At 40.8% G+C, this 9,294-nt stretch overlaps 1 protein-coding gene across 31 annotated transcripts in view; it reads left to right on the forward strand.

Annotated features, from left to right (window-relative positions):
* Positions 1-3,915, forward strand: part of DTNA (dystrobrevin alpha) — a 324,921-nt gene extending 321,006 nt beyond the window's left edge. For 20 of the 31 annotated variants that reach the window (XM_030553035.1, XM_030553013.1, XM_030553020.1 and 17 more), the window contains one exon: positions 1,166-3,915. In XM_030553035.1, the coding sequence (XP_030408895.1) occupies positions 1,166-1,324 (159 nt within the window). In that variant the 3' untranslated portion in view covers positions 1,325-3,915. The remainder of the gene's footprint in view (positions 1-1,165) is intronic. The other 11 variants (XM_030553024.1, XM_030553025.1, XM_030553038.1 and 8 more) reach the window with 1 other exon arrangement.
* Positions 3,916-9,294: the final 5,379 nt, after the last annotated feature.

The following is a 9,294-nucleotide window of genomic DNA, read 5'->3' on the forward strand; positions in this document are numbered from 1 at the left end:
TCATACTTTGCTCTTGTGGATTATAATGATGCCATCAAAAACTATGAGCTGTAGCTATATTTATATATCCTTAAAATTACCTAAATAAGAACCAACTTAAACTGCAAATTGAATCTTTGACGTTTAAACAAATTCAGATACCTGCCCTCGTCCACTCCAAGTTTTAGCCTGATAGAATAGAAAAAGATCCATTGTCCATAGATTGCCATCCCATATGTTACCAGCAGCAGTACTGCAGGTAATTTGACTGTACTAAATAGTTCAGGGAAAGAGGATAAGATAAACCATAATCCCTTTAACTTTGAAGTGGGGAGGTATAAAGAGGAGGAGAGAACTATGCTCCCCAGGAGGAATATATCAAAAGCACGTGTTCCCGGTGTTGCCAAAACTAGTTCCTCGGATACACCTTGGAACATCAGAAGTTTTCCATCACTAAATAAAACTTGGAAGGGTCCAATTCTAGAAACACATGATGCCATTAATTGCGTGGGATAAGAAAGCACTCATCAAAGAAGAGCATCTTGCTTGAGAGGTACAATCCAGCATTATTTTTGAGCTAGTTACATTCTCGACAGATCAACTTTTACACTCATAAGATGAAATTAACCTGAGAGTGTAGGTTCAGTGCGAGGTGCTCCAGCCTGCTTAAATTCCCATGTGGGGGTTGTCGGGGGGGGGTGGGGGTGCTGCTAGCAGAGTGGCTGCACATGAGTATCTGCACCTCCTGCACACAGTAGATATTATCTCCAGACCAGCCCAGCCAGCATGGAGGGCTACATCTTGGAGCAGGAAATGGGAGCATCAAGAGATCTGTGTTTATGCAATTCCAGTTGCCCCAGTACCCTGTATAAATAGCGCAGAAGGTTTCAGGCCACTACTCATATCCACCAGAGCTGGAAGAGTGCAGAGCAGTCCTAAATTCTGCCCCTGTTTTGTGGGAGTCGATTCCAACTCTTCTGTAATTTCCCCTGCATAGAGCTTGAATAGTTGAGGTTTACATAGATATAGTGGGTTTCACCTTTAATACCTAAGTTGTAACCAAGAGAATTGGGTGGCTTTTTGTTTTCTTGATAATGCAGCATGTGAAGAGTTTGTTTGAAATGTTTGTATTTGTGTGTTTTAAGACAACTTTCCCTTTTAAAAGTTTCTCCTAAACGTTGTTTAGCAGGCAAGCTGCAATCAGACAGACAACGAAAGCTATGTAAGAACTGACGATGAGGAGAGCTGCATTCGAACCGATGATGAAGAAAACCTGGCTGCAAACTTCACAGAAGAATGGAACCAACAAGTGCAGCATCTCTTGACAAAAAAATCAAATGACTAACTAATTTCCGAGGACTGTAGCACAGTACTTTTGTTCTAAGAGTTCTAGTTTGTAGGTGTGTGTTTTGAGAAAAAGACTTTTGTTTAAAGCTAACTTATATTAGCTACATCTTCTGTGACATGGCTCATTACCGATGAAGAAAGCAGGCTGAAATGTGTGCTGCTGTTACAAATAATAGCAGTATCCACAAAACATGTAAACTCTTTGCACACGATGTTGAACCTATTCAGTTTACAATGACAATACTCTTTATACATTTCAATTTGATTTCTGAATACTTCAAGATTTTAGTAGAACAGTTTACTATACACTGTAAATTTTTCTTTCAGAGAAAAAATAAAAAAGCTACAATTATGCATTTAACACTAAATGATTATACTCCTGAGTGTATATATTTAGTAGCCCAAAAGCAAAGTACCAGACTATGTTTGCAATTTGTTTAAAAGTCTTTTACATAAGACTTGTACAAAATGCACTAAAAAAACCCTCTAATTTAGGGCTAACGTGTAACTTAGGAATGTTTTCTTTCGAAGTAATCTAACAAATCAGCCATAGAAGTTAGTGTAAATATTTTTTTTCCAAATAGATATCATATACAAAAGGCAACATTCAAATAATATAGAATCTAGTTTTTAAATCAGCACAGATCTTCTTAAAACTGTGAACTATGTTTTGAAATACTCGTTACTAAAGCTGTTTATAAACCACAGGTGCCATAAGATCCCTAAACTGACTGAAGTTATGTATAATCTTCCATGGTATTGTTTCATTGATGTTTTAGCTTTAGTAAACGTGTGTTCAACAAATCGGCTCTTTCCATTTTTTCTTTTCTCCATCATGTTATTTTTGAGGCCTTCAGCTTTAAATATATAGGCTTAAAGTGCGCTTTTGATTGTTTCCTTTCATTTCCAAATGTGTATTGCCTTAGCCAGCCACCATATGTTCTGCATGCATTCTTGGAAATATGTAGTGAGACTCGTGGAGCTGAATGGAGACTTAGCAATCAGTGAAATGCACAAGGAAAACAGAGTTGTTGTTTTTGAAAGAACAGGCAGAGGGTTACAGAACTAGAGTATTGTCTCTGCTAGTAACTCTTAACTTTTTATCTTACCCAGGGGAGAATTATGAGAGAAAGTGGGCCTTTTCGATCATGCAGGATAACAAATTGAAAATGTTAGTTGTATAGTGCTTGCCTTGCCCTTACTGTTATCTTAAATGTAGTTCTGACCAGAGTTTGAAGTGAAATAGCTGGTAATATCTCACATAGGACATTACTTAGGAATGAAGTGAGACTGTCTAGCAGCCCTAAAAATTCTAGGTTTTCATACAGATAGACCACACCTGGCACGGTTGGTCTTCAGTGACTGATGAGATACTGATGTAAAACAGATTAAAGCACGTCTGTCTAACCTTTCTTTCATGGTAACATTTTAGAATGTGTCCTGGCTTGCTCCATAGCTTGTCCCAATAAATTCACTTGCTGTATGTCTGTACGCGATCTTTAGTCACATGGCTGTTTCACTGACATTGAGTGTTAGGGAATGTATATCTGTATGAAAGAGTTACTGCTGTTTTTTTACTTTCATGCAGTATTATTGCTTATACAGACCCCCTTGCCAACATCTCCTTGTATATCTGAGCCTGGTCTCAGATACCCAAATTGACATTCCTGCAACCAGCTATCTTCACGTAGGCTTTCCCCCATTCCTTCCAATCACTGATCTTTGCTTCTGTGGTATAGGCCAGCCTGAAAAGGTAGGCACCATACCTATGATGGCATATGTCTCCTACAGCCTCTTCTCAGGAATGGGTGAGCCTTCCACTAGTGCCTAGCACTCAACCCTGAAAACTACTACAGTGAAGTTACAGTCAATGCTGTCAGCTCAGGATTCAAGTCAAGCATTTCCTGAACACAGACAAAGTGAGCTAGCACACAACTACGTGCCATGGCTGACTGATTCAACAACCTATGTTACATTTAATGGCATCTACATTAGCTACTTTACGTAACTCCCATGTCTGTGTACACATCATCATCATCATCATCATCATGCTGAAAGTAAGTGCAATAGTATAAATCCATTGCCAGGGCTCCAGGATTAATATAGTGAAAAATGTTGACAAACCAACCAGTTTTCTCTCAGGCTGGTGTTAGCAAGGCAATCCCAGACAGAGTTCTAGGTGACCTCGTCTACTTTGGAGCTCTGAGATGAAGCACTTTTTAGTTGGCTCTCCGAATCTCTAATTTAAGCTTTTGTTGGTTTTTTCCACCAGTGGTAAAGCTGGCTACATTTTACACGGTTGGTCTTTGACTGTTTGTCAGATATTATTTTGGTTGTGACAAAGTTACAGAAATGGTCCCCAGTAGTAGCCTTTTCTAACTACAAATGCCCAACCACAGCAGTCAAAACTCCCTGAGTGATTGACTGTCACCGGAGGGAAGGACTACTCAGTACTTTGCAGTCAGGACACAGGGATGTAAAGTAAATAGGGTTCTTGAATGTTGAACGTTGAGGAGGAGAATAGGTTATCTGTAAGTAGTAATGTTAACTAACCTGCATAATAAGGTGTGTGGCCTTTGTTGTGATATATGTATTTTCTTATATGCATGAGCCAAATTGTTGAATCATTATTTAGCACAGGTGTCTGCCTTTACTTTTAGTCATCTTCTCCCATCCTTATTAATTCTTGGCAATTATTGTAGATAGACCTTGTAAATAATGCAGCCTCAGGTTGCTGCAATCACATTGGTTCAATTCAGCAGAAGGAGCCATGAACAACAAGCACTCCACTCTGTCCTGAAGAGAGGGCATTTTTATCTTTGAACCAAAAATGTATGAAGAGTTACATCTTGAGGCTAACAACTGTAAGACATTTTTAAACTACTGTACTTGACACCACTTGAGACAGATGTAGAGACACTAAAGATTTCACACTATTCATTAGTATTGTAACAGAACTACTATTGTATGGGGTTTTTGTATTGCTGTTAAGTATTGTTTTGTGTGTGTGTGTGTGTTGGAACCTACTAGGGACATGTTATATTTTGAAGTGACTAAACTATTTAATTGTGTGTCTATATTTTGGAATGGAATTATTTCTTCATTAAAAAGGATTTTTAAAAATAATTTACCAAGACTCATGTTTGGGCTTTATTTTGGAATTAGCATGTCTGTTTCCTGAAGCTAGAGTGGGGCTTTCTTCTGGAATAAAGGAAAGCAGCATTGTCTGGCTCAGTGAGCTTCACCTCTTTCTTTCCCACAACCAAAAATTCATTGCTTTTTTAAAGTGTGACTCCACATTACAGAATCCTTCACACCAGCTTCCCTCATGCTTCAAAAATGTCACTGATTTCTGCAGTGATCCAGGCAGTTCCTTTCATTCTCCCCATTCTGGTTGCTTGCATGATGAGTAGCTCCATTGCCTTTGGTTGAAGCAAACCATCCTGCCTCAACCCATATCCCCTCCCTCTCAATGCTTGATGGGAATGAAATGTTCCATTATTTCCCCCCTGCCTCCTGACTTCTTAGAAGGAAGAAGCTCAACTCTTTACCACCAGTCAACTCAGTGTATGATTCCTATAACAGGTATTTTCAAGGTATTTTACTTCAGTAAAATGCAATTATTTTTAATAATTAGCATCTAGATGTCCCATTGTGTTTCCCTTGTGCTAGGAACTGTACAGATACATGATAAGACAGTCCCTGGCCCCAATGAGCTTACAGTATAGACAAGATCCGCTAGAGCAGGAGAAGGAAAGTATTGTCCTCATTTTAAAGATGAGAAACTGAACCACTATCTGCCAACGGCTGCCCTTTTAATGGCTGCACTGTATGTACAATTCACACATGATCTTGCACTTCAAATGGATATAAAGGTACCATTTTCCATTTAGTGTTTTAAGAGGACATCTCTCTGCAGCCCCATGTCATCTGCTGGTGCTCTCTAATGATCACTAACCTAAAGAACTTCTAATTTTAAATGGAAATTATCTTTTCCCAAAAAGCAACACTTTTGCATGTATGTTGTAGGGTATGCACGATCTAAAGCTGCTAATATTCAGAGGCCTATTTATGTCCTGTGAAAGGCAATTTTCCTTTCTCCCCACCAAGTGAACATCTTAGCTACTATACTGGCTCCTCCACCCAGGAACTAAGCATTAGCAAACACACAGGGATGCAACAATGAGGCTTTTGCTGCTTGTGGAATAGCCTGTGGTAAAACAAGTCTGCAATTCAATCTATTGAGAGTGTGCATTTGATTGTTACAAAATAGCAGCATATCTTCAGAGGAATCAACTACACATCTAGCCATTGCAAAATGGCACTTATTAGACACTCAGCAGTATTCACACTGGTTCACTGGATGTTGCTAAATAGGCAATTGATTATATTTGGTGAGGCTACTTGAATGGAATGCAGTGGCATAGCATCAGGGATAGCCTGTACTCGCTATCATATAGTTTCAGGAGACCAGATACTAGAAAGGAGGCAGTAGATTGGAGTCTTGCCTGCTGTGGCAACACTAACTGCTAAGCTCTAAAGTTGGTTTGCCCTTAACTCTCAGGTCTCCTTGGAAATGTTCTTCAAACAAAGGCAATCACTTTACATTGTAAATTTGTTAGAGCAGCTGAATTTAGGGTGACCAAATAGGAAGTGTGAAAAATCGGGACAGGGGGTGGGGTAATAGGAGCCTATATAAGAAAAAGACCCCAAAACTGGGACTGTCCCTATAAAATTGGGACATCTGGTCACCCTAGCTGAATTATGCAAAGCAGATGATAGACCTCATATGATACCCCTGGTATAATTCCACATTGGTATCAATTCTACTATTTTTCCTCATGGGATACATTTGGACCATTTCAATTTGAGAAGCAAATACAGTAAACAGCCTCTGGCTACAAGTTGGGCATTCCTGGCACTACACCTCTCAATTTCCCACACACATCGTCCCAAAAGGAAGGCCAAATTTGTACTGGTAACAGTAAATCAATCCCAATTGCAAACACAAATTGAGTCTCCTTTTATTCCCTGGAAGTAGGTACCTTCCTTAGGGCAGTCCTGTATGATGTAACTGAAAATATCTAGAAGCTTCTGGATGGTATGTTGGGGTACATTCAGCAGCCTACAAATCTATTGCCGTGCTTCTAATTTACTTCAGAGGCTTGTTACTCAGCAGGTCCATATTTTATTTGAAACACAGGCATTGGCACTCTATGTGGAGTGTTTGAGCACAATGAGATTACCACAGAGATAGGAACAACCAGCATATCGCAGAGACTGTTTGTACCCCAAAAGGTTTGGAAAAAACCCTCCTTTATTGTTCCAGTCACAAGCAGGAACTGAAGAGTTTTATGTATTTAGCCAAATACCCAGATAATCCATAGATTAAAGTCTGCCCTTGTCTTTTTATTAATAACTGCCATGCATTGGTCATGTGGGGCTTAGCATTCACAACATAACTGTTCATGTGGTTTGCAACAGAGAAAGCCACAGGCATTCGGATTCCTGCTTCCCATTTGTGTTATGGGAGAATCAGAAACTAAGGGTACTCCTTTGAGAATTGTCCAGATGGTGTCCTACTCTTGGATATGCATGTTTTCTGACCCAGGAATTTGGAACCTTATCTCTCGCAGTGTCCATTGGGAACTGCTGTCCCTTCATGCAACCGTCCAAGGCCCCAACCTCCTTTTGTTTCCATCTGACTACACAAGGTGCAGTGCAGGCTGTGCTTACTCAGTGTCCGCTCGGCTTCCTGCATGATTTTTTTTTCTTCTGCGTTACTTTTTGTATCACATTAGCTAGTCAGTCCATTTTTCATTTTAAAAAAATGTTCTAAGCCGCTCTAGTCTTGCATCCTGTGTGATGTAGATGGGGAAAAGAAGCCACAGTTGAGCATAACATATTGTGAACCAAATGTACATACTAAGCATCATCCGGCACTTAGCCCTCCTGAGCTGCTTCCCCTTAATGTTGGGTTGATTTTTTTTTTCTCCATAGGGGATGGATCTGCAAAGAAATTCTGGCTAAAATAGCTATTTGCGCAGCATAAAAGACTGATCAACAGAGACCAGTGCCTCCCTCTGGAGTCCTGCCTCCCACCTACTGCCTCCCCCACTGTTGGCCTGCTTCTTACTGAGCCTTCCCGCCCCTCACATCATCCTCTCATGCTCCTGCTCCTTCCCACTCACTGCCCCTCAGAGTCCCCCTCCCACTCACTGCTCCTTTCCTCCCTCCCCAGTCACTCTTTTCAGTCACCCTTCTTTCTGCTAAGAAGGTAGAATGCTAGTGCACTGGCGAAGTCTGATTGGGAGGGGGCTTGCCTCTTCCTCAGCCCTTCTCCTGCCTTGAGACCAAGAGGACAGTTGCCATGGAGCAAGAGAGAAGCAACTTCCTTATCACGATATCCTCTGATACCTCAGGAAGTTAGAGCTGGGCCCTGAGGTGGTGTCTGACCTAGTCTAGGAGAAGCTGAGTGTGGGCAACCATGAAGCAGTGAAGGAGAAGACTGTTCAGAGGTATGAAGATCCCAGACATGAATTGTCACATGAGAGAGGAGGCCAAAATTTGATGAGTTGGTGGAGCATGAGGAGGAGCCTAAGAATTGATAGAAGGGACCTGAGAATGGAACGGCTGAAGAGGGAGATTGTAATGAAATGGGAAAGTGCGGGATTGGAATGATATTGAACTGGCACATGAGCTGAGCTAGAGAGATTTGGAGGAGGGCATGATGTAGTGCGTGATGTGTTGGAGGATATTTTGTATGGCACTGAACTGAAGGGAGGCTGAGAAATGAAGGGCAGAGGGCAGAGCACTGAAGTATTAGATTAGAAAAGGGGGCAAAGATTAAACTGTCTGGGGGAGGAAGAGCCTAGAATTGATTCATTTGGGGACAAGGATTAAGAATTGGTAAATTAGGTGAATGAGGGATTGAGAATTAATGAAGTGATTGTCAGGGGAGAAGAGCTGTACAGGGCGAGGGTGGGGGGGGGCAGAGATTGGATTTGGGGTGGGAGGGCAGAACCAGAAATTGGATTGTATGAAACAAAAAGTGAGGAAAGGAAATGGAGAAAGTACAGACTGGGTAGATAAATCAAATGGTCTCAACAGGAAGGGGAGTGAGTCTATACAGAGAAAGTAGTGAGCAGATTGTAGCGGTGTGGTATGTAAGCTTGGAATCAAGGTGATAAAGCAAGGGGGAGAAAGAAAGATTGAAAACCATAAATAGGGAGAGAAAATATTTGTTTTTGTGTATCTGGGAGAGAAATACATGAGGGCTTCTGTGGTCCTCTGCATCTGGGGCTCAATGTTAGTGTGCTGTTTGCTAATTTTATATAACATAATTTATCACTGAAAATTATTCTGATAAAATTCCAGTTAAATTCCCAGAAGACTTGCTTTTCTTTTTTTAAACACAACACTTGACAATGGCTAGGCAGCTGGTATGTTGGGATAGCTGCACATTATGCTAATTGCCAACCATGACAGTCTTACTGTTACCTTGTGCTTCCCTGTCTGTTTGGTGTATCCACTGTTTGTGTCTCATAAGATACTTAGATTGTGTGTTCTTTGAGGCAGGGGCTATCCTTTCATTTTGGGTGTGTAGCCAGTGCCCAGCACAATGGTGCTTGATAGCAAATTGGGATCTCTGGGTGCTACTACAAGACAAAGAATGAATGATGTCATAAATAACACATTTGGTTTTAAATGCTTTATAATCTGAAAGTGTGAGAAATTTCACGTGGAATTTCAACACTTGAATTTTTGGGTTGCCTCCCACAATTATCCAGAGCCTGCCCCACTTTGATTGGTAAGCCATAATCCTGACAATTCTGCATCCTCCTTTGAGTTCACACACTTCAAAATACTTACAGAAAGTTGTTTGTTGGTTCACCCACCTCCCCTCACACTGCTGTTTGGTCAAGCTACACCAGTACTGTCATAAACAGATAGTAGGAGTTAATAGAA

The sequence above is a fragment of the Gopherus evgoodei genome, chromosome 2 (assembly GCF_007399415.2).
Source record: "Gopherus evgoodei ecotype Sinaloan lineage chromosome 2, rGopEvg1_v1.p, whole genome shotgun sequence".
NCBI classification, from domain to species: Eukaryota; Metazoa; Chordata; order Testudines; family Testudinidae; genus Gopherus; species Gopherus evgoodei.